Source organism: Mandrillus leucophaeus, unplaced genomic scaffold (genome assembly GCF_000951045.1).
Source record: "Mandrillus leucophaeus isolate KB7577 unplaced genomic scaffold, Mleu.le_1.0 Scaffold3, whole genome shotgun sequence".
In the NCBI taxonomy this organism is placed as follows: domain Eukaryota; kingdom Metazoa; phylum Chordata; class Mammalia; order Primates; family Cercopithecidae; genus Mandrillus; species Mandrillus leucophaeus.
In genome coordinates, this window is record NW_012103142.1 from 8,593,735 (window position 1) to 8,613,902 (window position 20,168).

Here is a 20,168-nt window from a genome sequence, read left to right on the forward strand (position 1 = left end):
GTAATACCAGTTTCCCTCCATGATCTAGTCCTACAGTACAGTTTAGGGCATTGTTCCTGGACACTTTACCCCAAATCTATTTCTCCACCCTCCAAATGATTGTTTTTCCTTCAGTTTCCTTTAATAAATCCCATCTGCCTCAACCAGCTAGAGTGAATCCTGTTGTCATCAACCAACAACCCACCTGATGTACTAGGTAAGCCAGGAACACTGACCCTGAATCTACTGCCTCTACAGCAGGCTGCAGTGTGAGCCATTTCTGCAACACAGAGTATCGGCCTGAACCTCATCTCCCATTACCTTCTTGAGTCAGGTACAAAGAAGGATGGGAGGAAAGTGTCCTTCCTTCTGACTCCCAGCTTCTCAGGAGCTCCTACGAAACAAGAATGCTCTTCTTCATTGGATTTTTATCACCAACAATTTGTGCAGGGCTTAGCACAGAGTAGGTATTCAGCAAATGTTTGATTAATTAACAAATAAGTGAATGGTCAAGTATACTATAAAGTTATACCCAGCTGGATTCCTAACCCAGATCTGTGCTGTCCATTAACAGTACCCACTAGCCACACATGGCCACTAAACAACTGAAATCTGGCTAGTGCAATTGAGGCACTGAATTTTTATTTTATCTCAGTGAACTAAAATTTAAAAACTGATACCTAATTCCATTTTTGGAAAACTTTTGGCTTGTTTAATGTGCGTATGTAAATGTACGTTTTAGTTATAAATTGTATAAAAGCTGAATACAGATGAAATCTTTCCAATGAAAAATTAGCATACAAATTGAGATGTGCTGTAATTGCAAAGTATACCCCAGATTCCAAATATTTAATATAAAAAAGAATGTAAAATATACTATTAATGTTATCTTGATTACATGTGGAAATAATATTCTGAATATATTAGGTTAAACAAAACTTATTAAAGTTGACTTCACCTGTTTCTATTTACAATTTTCGATGTGACTACTAGAAAATGTAAAATTATATATGTGGCTTTCATTGAATTTCTGTTAGCACAGATCTGAACATTAGCATAAATATTGCTCAGTGGTCAAAGGGGATGCCAAGGACACATATTTGCTTTCAGCGCTAGAGGCTCCAACCCCACAGACCTAGGCCCAACCTTACCCTTTCATTTCCCCAAACTCTTTCCCCAGACGCCAAATCCAGCAGGAGGAAGTGTAGATGTGGGCCTCTGCAGCATGTGAAAGAGCAGAAGTCACAAATGTGGTGTTTTTAGGCAGGTGATTTAGGCAGCTCTTTATCAGGGAGAGGGCTGGAAGTAAGGCCACAAGCAGTGATCAATTGTTCTATTTGAAGGCAACTCAAAAAGAAAAAAAAAACAATCCCCAAGTGAACGTTCCTTGGGTGACCAGTGTGCCACCTCTGCATAAGTCTGTGAAACCAAAGGCCCTGGGACAGCCTCTAACATGGTAGCTTCATTCCAAGGAAGAGTTTAAAGCCCAAAAGAAGAGCTGTTCTAGTTAGTATGAGTCAGGGCTAAATGTTAAGTCTCCTGATACCCAATGGGGCACACCATCTCTCAGCATTAGGTGCCAATACATAACATGCCAACTGCGTTTGATGTGAGAAAGGAAGGGTCTGCCTTATAGGAATCACTCAGCCTGCAACTACCCCAGGATTTCCAAGCCTCCCTTTGCCAGCACTGGAAACCCATTTTGAGAAATTGGAGTTGGGGCCAGAAAGCATTCTATTCCCATCACAGGAATCTCTGTGGCTTCTATTTGCAACTCCAGAAGACGTGAAACTCTTAAAATGATTTTTTCCAGGGTTGGAAGAAACACAATGATGTCTTTGGCTAAACAGTGCCAGGCTACTGCACAGTTCAATCCTGAGCTAAGTGAAGGGGGAAAAGGCCGGGGCACTAATCTGGCATGACTGGCAGTCCCTGGTGGGGTAAGGAGGACAGATGAGAAGGGTAGGAGAGGACGGGTGGCACTAGGGCAACAGGGAAGGGATGGAAGGGCCTGCTTCTGAAGGCTTGCATCTAACAGAAAAGAAGGTAACCTCCCTGACTTACCATGCGGGACCCAGATAATTTTCATACTGGAAGCACAGTCTACAAAATGCTTCCCTCCAACCCATCCCCATAGGTACAATTTTACCAAATAAAATCATTCATACTCACATCCAAATTTGCCAATCTGAGCAAAATACAGTTAGTAACAAAGAAAGGCGATTTTCATATTTTATCATTCATCATAGAAAAAAAGCTTTAATATTTTTTAATTAAATACAGAAGAAAATTGTGTTGCCAGAGAGATTGTTTGCCTGCCTTTGAGCAAATTAACAACACCTGTTTGCAAACAAAAGCATTTCCAGAATGGAGTCAAACCCTTTATTCTCTGTTCAGGACCCAGCCCATTCATGTCTTTTGTATACAGTATCTAACACATAGTAGGTGCTGAATAAGTATCTGCTGACTGAATAGGGTGCTCTTTCATCCCTATCCTTTATTTCCTGACCCTAAACTGGATCTTAATCCATGGGGAAGGAAAATATCCCCACCCATCCATTCCTAGAGTGGCCCTGTCTCTTTCAACAGTCTTTGACACACAACATTGGTTTAGAGACATTCGCCTGAAGGGAAAAGAGGGAGGGTTTCAGACAGAGAAAGAAACAAAGACAGGGCACAGAGACTAGGCAGAAACAAAAAGATCTAAGAGAGAGAGAGAAACAGAAACACAGGTGCAGAGACTGAACAACTGCGGGAGATAGGGACAGAAAAACCAAGTCAGAGAGACTCAAAACGCACACCGTTGGAGATAAAGAGATAAAAGGATTGGGCCAGAATGATCATCTTGAAGTTTCTACTCAGCTTTAATGTTTTCTGATAGAGAAAATGGCAGAGAGAGGGAAAGACAAGACCTGAGCAGGAGGATACACAGACAAAGGAAGTTAGTAGAGGCAGAGGCGGAGGCAGAGGCAGACAGCCAGGCGTGCCTAGCCGGGAAGCCATGTCCTACCCAGGCCTCACACCCATGGGGCTGGGCTCCCATGCCCACTCTCGGCTCCTACCTAAGTTCAGCCACCCTCTTCCCCCACCCGCACCTAAAGATCTACAAACCACTCAGCAAGTCAAATCCTCTCTCCCTAATATCCTCTGTGAAGCATTCTCGCTGCTCCAGCCCGCACTCAGCTCTTCCCCTCTCAACTCCTAAAGCCACACACACATCCCCCAACCACAGGTCAGGGCTGTTTTCGAGTTTGCCCCTGGCTGCTATGAGAACATCTTGACTCCTGCAAAAGAACTGTGTGCTTGTCAGGGCTCCAGTCCCTGCCTCCTATATTCCAGTATTCTTCATGACACCAGCCCAATGTCCGGTCTGCCTGAGCGCTCAGTGAATACTCGGGGCCTGACTGGCCCTAAAGTGCACGCGGGGACCGTGGCCGTCCCCTGGTCATTTTCGGCAGTCGGGCCACGCTGAGGCCATCTCCTGGGCTCCTGCGCCCTCTGCCGGCCAGGAGGAGACCCGCACGCGGGACAGATGGCGGCCCGAAGGGCGCGCCTGCTGCTGCGAGGCTGGCGAGGACGCTCCGGCTTCGCGGGCAGCCCCGGGCACCGTCCGAGGGTTCTGGGAAGGGTGGTGGGCACAGCCAGGAACAGCTGCTGTGTTCCTCATAGGCGTGGGGAAACAACCCCTCTCGCCCCCACACCTCCTCCAGCCCTGCCCGCTGGGCGCTCAGAGCTTCTCGTCCAGCTCCAGGCCCTGGTTATACCGGGCGCCCCCGCGCTCGGAGCCTGGGCTGCCGCCGTGGGTCCCGCTCAGGTAGTTCTGGATGGCGGAGGCGCAGTCTAGCCGCTCCATGACGGTCATGAGGTAGTGCAGCTCCTGCAGGCTGCCGTTCTGCTCCTCAAACAACTCCAGGATGGCCGCTGCGGGGCTGCGCTGGCAGGACAGGAACCTGGCCCGAGGCAGGGGAGGAGGAGAAGGGGGAAGGAGCAGGGAGGGGCTCCTTCCCTGCTGCAGGCTCCCTCGGCTGCGCAGCACGAGGTCCATCCCTCCCCCACTCTGTAGCTTTTGTCCTCGTCCTGCTCTTGCTTGCCTTTCAGGGGACAGGGGGTGGGAAGCCCCAGGCCCTTGAAACTTGAGATTGTCCTCGCCTGGAGGCTAACTCTCTGAGCCCTACTCTTCTCTAGGCTTCAGTTGCCTCTCATTAAACTGAGGGCTTAGATAAGAGGACCTCTAAGTTTGCTCCAGCTCTGATGTTCTGTAATTGCCTTCTCTACCTCCCCCACTCCAAATACAGCCCTAGCCTCCCCCTAGCCTCCTAACTCCCTCCTTCCTGCCTCTCTCCTAGGCCACAACATCCTGCTCACTACTAAGGAAACAGTTGCCATAAACCATGGCTTTTTATCACGATCCTCCCGTCCACAAAAACCTTCCAGAGTCTCTCACTTCCTAACCAGTCCATGCTCCATGAGCCTTTCCGGCTCATCCAGCACCTGGCCTTGCCCTGTCTTTATGCTTTCTCTCCTTTCTCCCATCCTGAACCTCCTTAGCTCCGGCCTCTCCCTTTCTCGTCTTGCAAACACTACACCCACAGCCACCTCTGCTGCTCCCCAAAACAGAATAGCTGATCTCCTCCATCACTTCCTCCCTGAAGCCCTTTCTAGTTCACCCCTCCCAGGTGGAAGAGACCATTCTGCACCCCTCAGTTCAGACTTCTGATCATAACGCCCACAGTTCATTATTATTCTTGCTTCGGCTGTTTTCTGTCTCTCTTCGATGTGTTATACAATACTGGATTCTTACAGGAAGGCACAAGCAACACTTGCCTTTATTTTTCAAGCTCTCTGAACCCCTTACTAGTGTGTGCGCTCCTAGGCGCTGGGACCATGCCTCATTCCTCTTGTATCACAGTGCTTAGTACTGTTTCCAGGGCATAATAGGTACTTGATAAATGCTTAAATGAATGATTTAAAAATCCACCCTGTAGTTGGAGACCAGCCTGGCCAACCTGATGAAACCCCGTTTCTACTAAAAATACAAAAATTAGCTGGACGTGGTGGCGCATGCCTGTAATCCCAGCTACTTGGGAGGCTGAGGCAGGAGAATTACTTGAACCCGGGAGGCGGAGGTTGCAGTGAGCCAAGATTGTGCCATTGCACTCCAGCCTGGGCAACAGAGCAAGACTCCATCTCAAATAATAATAATAATAATAAATAAAAATCCACCCTGTTTTCAGGGTCCAGCTGTAGCCCCATCACCTGGATAAAGTCTTCCCTGACCGCTGCACTCATAGTGTAGTTTCTGGAGCTTAGCTCGGTATTCTACTGCTTTCTGAGTTCCTTGACAGGGATCATGACTGCACTGTCACCATTATTGCTAACATTTATTGAATTAACAAGTGTCAGGCACCCCGCTACATACTTTACACACATTATCCTATAATCTGTCTTTCTCCTCCTCAGGGCATAGCATGGCAAGCACTCAACATGTACCAAATAACTTCCATGCTAATGGATTCACTGTTAAATGTTAATTGAGCACCTACTATGCACCAGGCATCATTCTAGGTACTGATGATACAGTGATTAATAGAGCTGTCCTTTTATGGGAAATAGGATGGAGAGTAGCCATTCTCTGACTTTTAAGTCACTCCCTTGCCTGTGATCCAGTCTCCAGAGTGTCCTGAGGACCCCCGCCCCAGCCCACCCTCCTCTACCATCCACAGACATCACCCCTCTTCCTACCGGATTTTCATGCCGCAAAGCCCCAGGTGAGAGGCTAGTCTGCGCCAGTCATTGCCTGTGATGCTGTTTGGCTCCAACAACATCTGCAGCTGCTCAAAGAGCTCTGGGGGCAGTCTGAGGCAGGGAAAAAGGTGTTCTTGGAAGAAAGGGACAAACAGACCCACTCTGGTTCTCCCATATACACCGTAAATGCTGTAGTCACCCTGTGGGTGCCAGGGTAGGAACCCAACATCCCCCAGGCAACAGCCCAAGCAACCCCCATCTCACCTATTGCATGGGGGCGGCTGGGAGACAGGGGGCGGTGCTGCCCAGGATTCCTCCTCTGATGCCTGGAATCTGAGGATTTCCATATACTTGGTCTCCAAGCCCTGAGTCAACACAGGGCAGGGAACATACTTAGGGGTCACAAGGCATCCCCTTGAGTAAGAAGCTGGAGTCCTGCCTCCATTCCTCATGTCTGTCCTTCAGTCTGTCACTTAGAGCCACCTTACCAGGAGATACAACCCCACTCCACCCAGCACCCTCTACCCGCTGTCTCCCTGACTTCAGAACCCCACCTTCAGCCTTATGTTTGCCCACTGAGCTCTTTGGGAACTGGGACATGAAGACCAAACAGGATGCATCCTGAGCCACCAGGGGAAATCCTGGGAGGGGCCATGGTGCAGTGGGAGGTCATCCAACCATAGAGACACTGATCTCAGCCATATGTTTCCCTTCCTCCATTCCAACCTTCCCTGCCTCTTCTCCAAGTGACAACAGGGTATCTGCCTGCCCTCCAATAAGGTGCCACTATGGTTCCCCAAAGACTCTCAACTCTGATTTCTTCGCATCTTCCCTTGGTGCAGCAGGAGAGGAGAGATACCTAACTCCCATCCCGCCTACTCAAGACCCTCTTCCTGGCCACTTCCCACACTGAAAATACAAAACATCGTCTCTCAAATCCCACACTGAAGATACAAAACATCATCTCTCAAATGTAGACAATCAACCTAGAAAGAAACCGTATCAACTTGATGTCCCAGTTCTCTGAGTTGGGAGAAGGGGTTAAACTAGGGTTTGGTTCTTTTAGCCTCCCGCTGGATTCATCCACCGACAGACAAGGAGAGTCAGGGATGAGGGTAACTTGGAGCCCAGATGATCTGAGCCCCTCAAAGAGCTGGTATAGGGTCTCTATGGAAAATGCCATATTTACCTATGTGATTAAGACCATAATTACTGGGCACCATACCCTGTGCCCACTTTGCCTAGGAGTCCCCCCAGGCCCTGCCCTTCCTCTGCCCCTCAGCTCCAACTCACATCCTGGAAGGTGTGCATGGTGACAATGATCTCATTGGTTAGTGCTGAACAGTCCTCATTCTCATTGGCTATAAAGAGAAGGTGAGAGCATGGCCAGTGAGTGAGGAAATGGCCTGGGGTAAGAGGAGGAGAAGGTAAGGGACTCTATAGTAAGACTTGGAAAATCTGAAGAAGCTGGGGTCCAACACTCCATTTTTCTCTCTGCAAAGATCTGTGTGGCTCCTGGCCTTTCAGGGAAGGTCTGTGTGCATGGCTGCATCAGGGTCTGCAGAGCTCCAGGGTTACTGGGAGGGGAGAAGAGGAGACGGGAGGGGAAAAGAGAGGGGAGGAGGTACACACAGGGTTCCCGGACTACCTGCTTTTCTCCGGAAGCAGAACGAGCGGAATGGGCACTTTCCATGCCAGATGTGGAGATGGGGAACCAGCTGGCAACTGCTATCATCCACATTCTCCCAACCTGGCGAGTAGGCAGAGAGGAGAGGGCCTCAGAGAGTGGGGCCTTCCACAAGTATTGAAGGGGGCTGTGGGGAGGCATGAGGACAGAACAAAGGCAGGAGGGTCTCAAGGGGATGGGAATCCCCAGAGCCTGGGCAGGGACCCCAAGAGGGCCCTTGCACTGTAAAAGCCTTCCATCCCTTCCTGCTTCTGTGGGGTATAACCCCTCTCCTCCCGCCTCCCACCTGGCATCACCCTATCCTAGGAGTGAGTGGCAAGGGCTCAGTAGACAGCAGAGTGGTCAAAGTCCTGGGGGCTCCATGAGGCTACTGCTGGCCCAGAGGTCACAAAGAGACTTGGGGCCTGGTGCGGTGGCTCACACCTGTAATCCCAACACTTTGGGAGGCCGAGACGGGCAGATTACTTGAGGTCAGGAGTTCGAGACAGCCTGGTCAACATGATGAAACCCCGTCTCTACTAAAAATACAAAAAAGTTAGCCAGCTGTGGTGGTGTGCACCTGTAATTGCAGCTACTCAGGAGACTGGGGCAGGAGAATAACTTGAACCCAGGAGGCGGAGGTTGCTGTGAGCCGAGATCATGTCACTGCACTCCAGCCTGGGCAACAAAGCAAAACTCCAACTCAAGGAAAAAAAATAAAGAGACTTGGGGTCCCCAGATCTCCAGATGTCCAGGGGAGCCCCAGAACCCTTCATTCCTGTGGGGCTCCTGATCATCCTTTCCCACAGGCCACTGCCTCTCTCACCCTCTGAGATGTACTTGAGCTTCAGGCACTGGTCACCCCTGGCCCCACTGAAGTCGAAGAGCTGGCAGGGCCCACGCAGGCGCCCACCATGGGGCTGCTCGTTGGTCAGTGCCCACTGCAGGGCACAGGGCGTGTTGTTGAGGAAGTAGATACGCAGCTGCAGGTGGGACTGTCCTGGCGCCAGCGGTGAGCAGAATACGGCCAGCTGCAGCCATTTGCGAGCTTCGCGTCCCACAGGTGCCTCCATCACACAGGTGTAGAGGCTGCAGAGGGAGCCATTGGCAGGCACTCATGTGCAGGGAAGGCTAAGACACCAACACACTGCCACCAGCCTCCTGCCACCTGAGGGGCCTCTGTGGGGCCTTCAGGGAGGTTCGGAGAGCACTCGAGGGGAGCACTTAGGGAGGAACTGGTAGGGGGGGATGAAAAGTGAGGACATCATGGTGACTGGTGACTGAATGGGGAGGAGAGCTGGCAGGGGAAAGAGGGGAAGTGGGCTCAGGGTGACCATGCTTGGGAGGGCACCTGCACATGGCTCTACTCCTGTCAATGGCTAGGAAGGAGGCTGGGAGGCAGAGGACCTAAGACTCTAGAAAGACAAAGAGATGAAAGACAAAGATGGAATGGAGTCTTAGAGAACTGGCACTAAGTTTGGGGACAGTCCTGAAAGAGGCACACAGTAGAGAGAGATAATTTGAGAGATAGAGAGAGGTGGAGAAGGACAGGTCCCTTCTAGGTGGAGAGATGGGGCTGAGTCAGACACTTCCAGACAGACAGATACAGCGGTGGGATTTGCAGTCCTGGACATGATTAGTGTGAGAAAAACTGCTACAGACATTAGGACAGAGGGGCCAGAAAGGGTCACTAGGGTATAAAGGATTTGCAGACCATCTTCTATACAGAGAGCTGAAGATAAGGCAGACAGAGAAAGTGGGCAGGAAAGACAGTCCCCAGAGAGATGGGTGTGGGAAGACAGGCCAATGGCATGTGCCTACCTGAAGTGGGAGAGGTGGATGCGACACTCATCCCGGGAGGCGTGGGCCCCCGGCTGCCCCAGGGGCCTCCATACCTTGGCATCGAGCAGGGCAGTGTTGCTGCTGTAGGTACGAGCATGGCTGGGCTGCTGGGCACAGTGTTTAAACGTGAGAGTGCAAGGCTTCAGGAAGGAGGCCCCATGGGGGCCACATGCCACCACAGGGCTTACCAGCCCCTGGGCTCGGGACAGTGATGGGGCGTCCGAAAGGTCCCACACCAGGATCAAAGACACCCGCTCCTGGCGGCCCACAGTCACAGCACCTGGGGAGGACAGGGAGAGATGAAATGGGCCTGGTAGGCAGGCACACCCCTGCCCCTGAAAGAGGCCAGGCCAGAGAGAAAGGAGGTGGGGCAGAAGCCCAGGAGAGACGTCCCCAGCAGGGCACACAGGGCGGTGGTATGAACAAGAGTAAAATGACTGTGGAGCTGACTTGTAGTGTAACCCTAAGCAAGACACTCCCCTTTCCACCCAGGCTTTTGCTAGCCCATAGTGTGCCTAGTATGAATTTGCAAATAGTGCTCTTGCCTCCCTTTACTGGAGAATTGTCACAGCATACTGATTCATTAGAACAAGGCACTTTACTTCCACCTGCCAGGAAGTTGTCCTAAAAGATATGTAATATGTCCATCCCTGAAGTCAATAAAACTATACTCACAAAACAACAATTATCAGAAGTAAAAAGTGTCTATGAACATTGCTCCCTCAGATGTGGTGACCTAATGTACAGTCTGAGCAACTGTATGTGGAGAAGAGAGCCGGGAGCTGTTACCTGGTGGGATGAGCAAGGAGATGCCTGCATCCTGGAGCATCAGGCAACCGCCGCGGTGATCCACCTCTCGAGCCGAAAACACCAACAGCTTGTGCATCAACTGGCGGACCATGGTCTGGCCTTGAGTGGGTGTGTGCAGCTCCTGATAGAAGGCAGCCATCTCTGGCAGTGTGGCTGGCAGGTGCTGCGTTGAGACCTCATTTTCTGGTGGAGGGGTAGGCTGGGACACTGGTTCCTCTTGACCATTCGGCATCCAGCAGGCCCCCAGTAGCCTTCTAGGGCAGTGCCATCGAAGGCACTGGGCCAGAAGGAGGACACTTGCCACCGGGACCCCCACCAGCAGTAGGAACTGGGAGGGTTGGAATGAACTCTCCTGGAAGCACATTCGCCCGGTCACTCAATGCTGCTGGCTCTCCTTCACCCCTGTGCCAGCCAAAGCCAAAGGCCTGGTAAGGAAGAAGGGGTCAGTGTCAGGGTAAGCCCTTTTAAGTTGTGGAGGTCAAGGCTTGACTTCCACATAGTTGCAAGTTGTCTTCATCCCAGCGCACCCTGCACACTTTAGTCACACCAATTCTTTTAACCTGTCTCTCTTACTCGAGAACCTACCCTGGCTCTCTGTGAACTGCTCTGAAGCAGAGTGAGCTTGGGTTTACAGTTAGAGAACATGAGTTCAAATGCCACCTTGGTCACTATGGCTGGGTAAGTTTTATCATATTGATGTAAGGCAGGACAGCCCCAAAACTGGGGCTTGGCCTGGGAGGGTCTGTGGCTTCACCTAGGAAAGAATTCAAGGGTGAGTCAGTGGTGTTAGACAGCAACTTTCCCTGAAGTGGCAGCATACAGCAGCAGCAGAGGTATGCTCCCTGCAGAGCAGGGCTAACCCTAGGTAGTGTGCCCAGGGTAGCAGCTTGGGGGCATTTCTGCCATCATATTTATGTCCACTTTTAACTACATGCAATAAGGGGCGAGTTATTCAGAAATTTCTAGAAAAAGGGATGGTAGCTTTGGGTCACTGCCATGGAAAGGGGCAGTAACTTCCAGGCATTGCCATGGCAGTGGTAAACTGTCATGGCACTGGTGGGCATGTCTTATGGAGAGGTGCTTTTGGTGCCTCTTCCCTGTTTCAGCCAGTTTTCCATCTGGCCTGGAATCAATTTCCTCCTCCTGCCTCAATATTGCTTAATGTACCTCAGTCTCCTCATCTGTCCAAATATCTACCTTGATCTACAAATGCTGATACAAAAAAATCTATAAGTGGAAAAAGCAAGTCGCAGAGAGATAAAATATTCTGAGCTCATTAATGTGAAAAACAAAACTGCATATAAATACGTATTTATGGGTTATATATGTAAATGTAAAGGTATAGAGAAACGTCTGGAGCAGTGGTGTACAATAAAAATATAATGTGAACGACACATGTAATTTTAAATTTCCTGATGGCCACATTAAAAAGAAGAAACAGGAGAAATTAATACATTTTATTTAACCCAATATATTCAAAATGTTATTTCAACAGGCAATCAATATAAAATTATGAGATATTTTTACTTTCTTCTTTCATACCCAGTCTTTGAAATCCATGTGTAACTTATATGAATAGAACAGCTGACTTGGGACTGGCTGTATTTCAAGTGCCCAGTAGCCACGTGTACTAATGAGTCTGGTCTTAGACTGTGCAGGTCTGGAAGGACACACCCCCAAACTATTCCCATGAGTCATGACAAATTGAGAAGGTGGAAGGTGTGAACAAAAACTTTGTATTTTTAAAAATCCTTTTCTCTATACTTTGAATTTTTCACATCAAGCATGTAGTTTGTATTACCTTTGTAATTCTTTTCAGAAGCTATTAAAAGTGGGGAAAAAGTGCCTCTTTGGGTAATGGTGAGGATGGCATAAGGTCATGTGAAAAGTATTTGTAGATGAGCAAGCACTGTCCAAATGTATGTGTTTCTTTATGCCCCTCCTTCTGCCAGAAAGGCCTGAAGGTAGCTCACAGGGACAGGTGACATAGAGGAGTAACAAAAGCTAAAACTGGAAGCAAAAAAAAAAAAGAAGAAGAAGAAGATGATGAAAAACAAAGATGCGAGCCTACAGTGAAGCTGGAATGAGGCAGGGCAAAAGCAAACACTCACCTCCTGCTCACCTGGCTACCCAGCCAGGCCACAGGCTGAGACTTCCCAGAAGCTCTTCCCGAGGCCCTCCAGAACCCACCTCCGCCTCCTCCTACTTCCCCTCTTCCAGCCCCTACAATTTCCAACACCCCTGCCCTGCAGCCTGCCCAGGCTTCCCACACCTGCTTAATTCTAGCCTCTGGCTTTTGCTCATGCTGTTTTCTGTTTCTCCACTCACTTGCTCTCCCCACTTGTTACTTCTCCCTATGTGGACCCTCCCATTCAATAGCGCCTCCCGCTGGCACACCAGCCTTTGACAGCCTCCAGCTCACAAAATCTCTCTCCACAGCCATCCCACCATGCTGAGTCATTCTTGATTATGTGCTGTCATGTGTGATTTTCCCACTCAAATGAACATTTTCTAAGCACTGGCTGTGTATCGGACACTGTGGGAAGTTCAATCCTGCCAAAGATGACGTCTTACTCCGCTCTCAAGAAGCTTCTGCAGAAATGGAATTCATTGGCTTGGTAGCTGAGTTCTGTGAGGCACAACGTCCTCCTTCAGAGCCCTGGGAGGCCCCTCTGGATAACTCACTAGAGACTGCAATGGAAGAGCTTCCAGTGTCCAGTCCTCCCTATGCCCTTCACTCACACTACCCACCTGGAACTGAGGCTTGGCCCACCTTCTTCCTTCCATCCCCAGGACCATGAAAACTAAAGCCCCTTCCTAGTGCCTCTTAGACTGGGGCAGAACCTCCACCGTATGCTCAGGATTGAAGACTGGGGCAGTACCTGTTTCCTCCATGTCCTCACTGAAAGCATGAATAAGAAGCGGGGGATTGGCATCGTTCTCTTTGCCTAAAGAGCCAACCCGACAGACAACGCACTAGCCTTTTTCAACCAGGCCTCTTAGAGGGCACACAGGTGAACCAGGTAAATCGGCAGTGCCCCAAAGCTGATGAGAAGGGGGTTGGAGCAGCAAGCTACCCTTGATGTCCCATCATTCCTTTTGGTTCTTTCACATTAGTAATAATTATAACTCCAACTGTAATAACAATAGCTAACATTGGCAGAGCTTTACTCAATGCCACTGTGTTAAAGCTCTCTCCACGGCTTGTCTCATCTCATCCTCACAGGAGCCTTAGGAGCGAGGTGTTATTTTTATCCCCATTTCACAGATAAGGAATCCGAGCTTTCTCCCCACAGTGAGGATGGATAGGGAATTACTAAACAACTGAAGACAGGCAGGAAAGAGGAGCGAAGATGAACACCCTTCTAGAGACACCCCCTTTCTCTCTCCACCCCTTCTTTTTCCCCAAGTATCTTCCTTTCCTTCTCTAGAAGAAATAAAGTTGGAAGAGAAAGAAGCAAAAGTGAAGTAAAAACAAATAGAAGGACCTAAAGGTACATCCTCAGTTCTGTGGTAATACCTACCCCATCACCCACATCCCCACCCACCAAGGCACCAGTGGCAGGGGATGGAATAGCTAAAGGAATGAAAGGAGGGGCCCCACCTCGGTTACACAGCAGTAACCTGCCTGGGGCCACCAAAGGCCAGAGTCCAGATCCCCAGTGAGGTGCACCTCACTGGGTGGTGCAGCAGAGTCCCCTGGCTCAACCTCTGACCCTGGAGAAGTTGGCATGCAACACTCCCAAAGCCCCACTGGGCCTCTCATGGGAGCTCCCTCCTTTACCTGGCCTGAAGCAGGATAACTCCTCCTGGGCCAGCCCCAGGTCTCCCAGGCTGACAGCTCTTCCAGGCTGCCCTGACCCTCACTCCATCCTCCCTGTGGCCCCAGAATGGGGAAAGGTCCCGAGTCTGGTTGAATGGCATCTATAGCACTGCAGCCATTCAAGTGTGACTTGGAGCTTCCCAACCCCATGCTGGACTCCTCATTACCCACTCCTCCAGTTTGTCTTGCCCCAGACCCCAGATCACCCTGGATAGCGGGTCCCCAAAACAAGAGTTCTTTAGAATGCTGCCATCACCTGTCCCTAGGCAGTTGCATCCTCCAGCACAAAGATCCAAACTCCTGCTGCAAAGTTCTGCTCATACCCTTTAAGAAAACTCTCAACCCTTCCTCCACTTCACTGGTTCTCTCTGTGCCTCCCCAGTGCCTGATAGATGTCCAGTTACTGCAGAACATAACAAGTACTGGGATAGATGGTCCAAACACAAGTCATGAACAGCATTTGTTAGTATAGTAGACATTTCCGTAGGACACAGATCATCCCAGTGGTCCTCATACCCATTGGCCAAGTCCCATTTTCCTCCTCTCCTCCAGCAGAGGGTCCCTACACTCCAGCAGGCAGGCTGAGCTGGCCTGGCTCCTCCCTGGAGCTCCAGGTAACCCCATCGCAATGCCCATCCCCTCTCCAGCTGCCCCAAGGGGGTGCTCACCTTACCGTCTAGGTGCTCTTAGAGGCTGCTGGCTGGTCCAATTCCTTCTCTGAGAAACGGATCAGCCAGACCCAGTCGACACGCCAGCAGACAAGTGGAGGTGGGCGGGGAATCCAGGCAGGAGTGGCCTGGCATTTCCTGGCAGAGTCCTGCCTCCCAGCTGCCCTAAAGAGGGGTGAAGGAGAATGTCCCTCTCTATTGGCAAAGTCCAGCCCAGGTAAGGGAGTAGCTGAGGATCCCAGAAGTCAGTGACCTTGCCAGTCTAGGTCTGCAAGGAAGGAGGGAGGGAGGGAGACAACCTGGGTGTAGGGGCGGCACCTTGAAACCCCTCCCTACAGTGCCCTCTGCTGGTGAGTGGCTGTCCCCAGCCAGAGGCTATTATTAAATTAAAATGGCAGATAGGAGGAGGAGGGAACTTTCATCTGAGTTTCTGAAACTATAATGTGCCCCGCAGTCACCTGGGAGATCTTGTTAAAATGAAGGCTCTGAATCTGTCGGTCTAGTGTGGGGCCTGAGATTCTGCAGCTCAAAGAAGCTCCCAGCTGATGCCAATGCAACCGGTCCAGGGAGCTTAGAGAGCATCTAGTTCCACTCGCTCCCTGCACAGAGAAGACAATGGAGGCACTGAGAGGGTAAATGACTCACCAGTTGCTGGTGTACCTGAGATGTACCCATATCTGTTCCTTACACCAGGTGCTTTCTACTTCCCCCACCCAAAGTTGGCAGAAACACTACCGCTTGGGAGACGGCTGAACTTTGGGGCCGTTTGCCATTCTGAGTTCTGAGAAACTCTGACTAGGAGCGATGGCACCACAGAATGAAAACTCCTTGTGGAGAGGAACTTTTCCCATGTTTTCTGCTGTCTCCTCAGCTCCTGGTACAGCCTGATAGATAGAAGGTGTTCAATAAAGATGTCTTGAATGAATGAGTGAAGAAGTTGAGAGGGAAGAGGATGCATTTTGGATCCAAGTGACCGACACTGAGCCCAGGTGAGTGACAGGTTGGCTATGTAATATTGGGCAAGCTACTTAATTTCTCTGAGCCTCAATTCCCTTGTCTGTCAAATGCAGATAAGAATATCTACCTCGTGTGAGATAATAATTGTCATTATTGAGCTAATAAATGTAAAATGCCCACCACTGAATGGGTGGTCAATAGATGGTAACTGTTATCACCAGGGCCTGGCCTCCTGCAGTTGAGGAGGCATGGTGAACGCCCCTAGGCCACTAGTTATCATCTCCCGTAGAAAATAAGTAACTTCCTCTGCTTTTGTCTCAGTTAATAATTCTCTAGCCTCTTGTCTCTGACTGCAATCCCCTCCCCTCTGCTTCCTTCCCTGGTGGAGGTGAGAGGGTGGAATAAACCTCCCACAGGAGCCCAGTACCCCAAAGTGCAGACATGTATCAAAGGAATGGGTAGAGAGCAGGCAACCTGGGAAGCAGACCTCATGCCTAAAGACAAGCCAGGAAGGGTTGCTCAGAACTTTGAGAGGGAACGAAGGGAGTGGGGTAGAGGGTGTTCATCTTTAACAAAGCTCTGTTTGAGTCACACAGGAGGCTGGACTTTGCCAACAGATAGGGACACTCTTCCCTACCCCTCTTTAGGGAGGCTGGGAGGCAGGACTTTCTGCCAGGGCGCCAGGTCACTCCTCCCTGACTCCCCACCCACCTCCACTTGTCAGCTGCCTTCTCCTCTGAGTCATAAAGTCCTAGGGGTTTGTGAAAGATCTGTCGAGCTAGGGTTCTAAGCCAGGAAGGTCATGCCAACCAGGAGGCTATAACCGGGGGCTGTGTTCATGGATTATGAACTCACTTCCAAAGCTGGTGCTTGCCGCTCTTGGGGACAATCCCAATTATAAGGAGGCTCCTGGAGAAATCCGAAGGCTCATACCACTCACTCCCATGGCCACAGAGCTGTTTCATGGGATGCAGAGACCACAGGCATCAATAGCATTATAACTGGGGGCTGGGCCGTCACAGTAGGGCCAGGTCTCTCAGTGTCAAACCCTCACCACAAACCCTCAAACATTCCATCAAGGGGTAGCCTCCAGAGGCCAGGCACCAAGGAGAGTCTAGTAGGCCAGGGGGCTCCTCCTGAGAGGAACTCTTTGGGGCCATGAAACAGCAACTTGGACTTCCCAGCCAGTGTCACCACCCTTCTCATCTGAGAAAAGCAGACCAGCTGGGAGCACCACTCCACCCTCCTCCCAGCCCCACCTTCTTCCCAGCCCCACCCTCCTCTGCCTTCCACACATCATATGTCGTCAGGCCCCCCACCAGGAAGGTGTGCTGCCAGAGGTAAGGGGAGCACAGGCCTGGGAACGAGGAGGTACTGGGAGAGGCAGGTGTCAGGAGAAAAGAGGATGGGGGCAAGGAGGGGCAGGGAGGGGGTCTCCACCACTGGACAGAAATGTAGAAAAACAGGAAGGCAGAAGATGAGCAAGTGGACAGTGAGGAGCAGAGAAAGACAAGTAGAAATATGCACAGGTGGGCACGCTGCTCAGCTGTGTCCCAGATCCTCCAGGACCAGTGTCCTCGACCCTTGACAGAAAAGGATGGGATTAGGGCCGGGCACAGTGGCTCACGCCTGTAATCCCAGCACTTTGGGAGGCCAAAGTGGGTAAATCACCCGAGGTCAGGAGTTCGAGACCGGCCTGACCAACACGGCAAAACCCCGTCTCTACTAAAAATACAAAATTAGCCAGGCATGGTGATGCACGCCTGTAATCCCAGCTACTAGGGAGGCTGAGACAGGAGAATCACTTGAACTTGGGAGATGGAGGTTGCAGTGAACCGAGATTGCACCATTGCACTCCAGCCTGGGCAATAAGAATGAAACTCTGTGTCAAAAGGGGCCTTGGTTGTAGGAAGGTCTGTACATTGTCCCACATGCAAATGACATGCAAAGCAACATGCCAATCAGCATGGCAGCTTTTTAATCAAAGACCAGGCAGTTGTTTCCTTGAAAAGTCAGGCCACAAGAAACCTGAACACTTGTGCTTACATCCTGACACTCTGGGAATGGAAAGATGGAGCAGGAAGCTCATCCCCCCTGGATCCAGGGGTAGAAGAGAGCTAAAGGTTCAGAAAAAGGAATCCACAGTGTCAACAGGCCAAGTTTGAATTTGGGCAGGAGATAAGCCTGGGTGTGCCCCATGAGTGTGCCAGTCTAATATGGTGAGATAAGCCTGGGACAGATGGGCTGCCGTATTTGTGACTAGAAAAGAGCCCCCAGGAATCTCTGGCTCCTGCCTTCAGATTGTGATCTTTCCAGGTTGATAGATCAGCTTAGGTAGAACAGTTCTCAATGAGGGCCAGCTACACACCTGGCTAAGTGCTGCCCACTGTGGGAGGCAGAAAAGCTGGTCACCCGGGACCTTATCTCCAGGAGTCAGAAGCACTTGGAGGCAGGTCTTTCACTCAGAAGCAGTTACCAGTGCTGGGCAGTGTCCTCCAAGTGCCAGAGGAATGCTGTGGAGAAAAGAAGTCCATGGAAGCCAGGAGATGGGCAACGTGGGGCCTGGGGTTGGAGAGCCCTGGAGCTGGACCAGGGAGAGAGGAAGGACCTCCATAACTAGACCTCCTCTGAGGGGCTCAGGCCAGGAAATGAGTCAGGTTAGGAGGCAGAGACAGACGAGGAGCCGCAGGGGAAGGCTCATCACTAGCGTGTTCTCTGCCTCCCCAGATTTTGCCTCCTCAAGGTGAATGCAGCTTCAAGGGGCCATCTTTGTGCTCCTGCCCCACCTGGGACCCATCCTGGTCTGGCTGTTCACTCGTGATCACATGGCTGGTTGGTGTGAGGGCCCGAGGATGCTGTCCTGGTGCCCACTCCACAAAGTCGTATTGCTTGTACAGACAGCCATCTACTCTGTCGTGGGGTGAGTACTTGTTTCTCACACATGGCCCTGGTACCCAGTGGGGTGGGAACAAGTCCCCTGTATCTGAATTACTCCCATATATTGGCCTCCAAAGGCAGGCACTTTGGCTTGCCTCTTATGGTGGGTCCTCCAGAAAGTAAGAAACCCTCTATGCCTGCCTGGGGTTCCAGTTAGCCCTTCTTCCACCCTCTCTAAGTCTCCCAGCCCCTCCCCAACCTCGCTGTGCCCAGCTCCTCCCACCAACTCCCTCCCTAGCCCTTAAATGATGCCTAGACCCATTCGCCCCCATTTCAGCCCACAAGGGTATCCAAGAGTCCTTATGCCAGAGAGCCTCCTCCATTCACCGTGGAACCTCCCATTGAATGATTTTGCCACCATCTCTCCACAGCTATGCCTCCTACCTGGTGTGGAAGGACCTGGGAGGGGGCTTGGGGTGGCCCCTGGCCCTGCCTCTTGGCCTCTATGCTGTTCAGCTCACCATCAGCTGGGCTGTCCTGGTTCTCTTTTTCACAGTCCACAACCCTGGTCTGGTAAGGCACACGGGGATCAGTAGCAGAAGTAATGTGGGAGAGGGTGAAACCACCTGGCCCCAGAAGCACATAATTTGGCAGAGCAATTGAGTGCAGGCAGGTAATGGATGGGCAGACTTCTCTGCACTTCCATGGTGTGCACAGAGCCCCAGGGACTTAGCTTGCGGCTGGGCTGGGTACTGCAGAAAGGTGGAGGTGCTGGTTCTTGGGCGGCCAGCTGACCCCCGGCCCCTGTGCCCAGGCCCTGCTGCACCTGCTGCTGCTGTATGGGCTGGTGGTAAGCACAGCACTGATTTGGCATCCGATCAACAAACTGGCTGCCCTGCTACTGCTGCCCTACCTAGCCTGGCTCACCGTGACTTCAGCCCTCACCTACCACCTGTGGAGGGACAGCCTTTGTCCAGTGCACCAGCCTCAACCCACGGAGAAGAGCGACTGAGGCCTTAGGGCACAGGAGAGGAGGGACGGCCAGGGTGGGGAGGAAGAGTCAGCAAGCAGGGCTGTGGAGCTAGGGTTCACCCCAATGGGACCACCCTCCTGGGTTCCCTGGTGCCGTTTTTCCTTAGAAATCAAAGAAATGGGAAAGAGGGGGGAAAGCAATTTCACACTTAAATAATAAAATCCTATTAGTAACTCTGAAGGTATGATGTGAAGTGTGTATTTGAATGCATAATATGATGCCTAGGGCGGCAGAGTGGGATGGAAGCTTCTGGACCTGTGTGTGTGTGTGTGCGTGAATGAATGTGTGAAGGCCCATGGGGGAGGGGTGGGCACACCAGCTCACCTCCACTCACATGCCTCCCCACCTGGCATAAAGATTTAGCACTCAGATGTTTAATTGCCTGAAAAACAAAAGGCTTTTAAACTGACAAAAAAGCCAAAACAGAAAAATACACTTTATAAAAAGGGTACTAGAGGGCCAGGCACTGTGGCTCATGCTTGTAATCCCAGCACTGTGGGAGGCCAAGGCAGGTGGATCACGAGGTCAGGAGTTCAAGACCAGCCTGGCCAACATGGTAAAACCCTGTCTCTAAAAACACAAAAATTAGCTGGGCTCAGTGTTGCGCACCTGTAGTCCCAGCTACTTGGGAGGCTGAGGCAGGAGATTCACTTGAACCCAGGGAAGCGGAGGTTGCAGTGAGCCTAGATCATGCCAATGCACTCCAGCCTGGGCAACAGAGTGAGATCCCATCTCAAAAAAAGTGGGGATACTAATTATACATGTTAA

At 51.0% G+C, this 20,168-nt stretch overlaps 2 protein-coding genes across 3 annotated transcripts; one reads left to right on the forward strand and one right to left on the reverse strand.

Annotated features, from left to right (window-relative positions):
* Positions 1-2,216: 2,216 nt before the first annotated feature.
* On the reverse strand, positions 2,217-18,003 carry UNC5CL (unc-5 homolog C (C. elegans)-like). Of its 2 annotated transcripts, none has more exons than XM_011986653.1 (9): positions 17,537-18,003; positions 10,022-10,467; positions 9,212-9,512; positions 8,217-8,479; positions 7,373-7,474; positions 7,018-7,085; positions 5,989-6,089; positions 5,722-5,835; positions 2,217-3,929 (listed from the first exon to the last, which is right to left on the reverse strand). In XM_011986653.1, exons 2-9 carry the CDS (start codon positions 10,404-10,406, stop codon positions 3,707-3,709), a joined length of 1,557 nt encoding a protein of 518 aa, XP_011842043.1. In that variant the 5' UTR covers positions 10,407-10,467; positions 17,537-18,003; the 3' UTR covers positions 2,217-3,706. The 2 variants fall into 2 exon arrangements, with proteins under 2 accessions (XP_011842043.1, XP_011842042.1); XM_011986652.1 differs by lacking the exon at positions 17,537-18,003 and adding an exon at positions 14,539-14,591.
* Positions 17,459-19,580, forward strand: TSPO2 (translocator protein 2). The gene is made up of 4 exons (XM_011986651.1): positions 17,459-18,045; positions 18,218-18,410; positions 18,799-18,940; positions 19,182-19,580. Exons 2-4 carry the CDS (start codon positions 18,238-18,240, stop codon positions 19,377-19,379), a joined length of 513 nt encoding a protein of 170 aa, XP_011842041.1. The 5' UTR covers positions 17,459-18,045; positions 18,218-18,237; the 3' UTR covers positions 19,380-19,580.
* Positions 19,581-20,168: the final 588 nt, after the last annotated feature.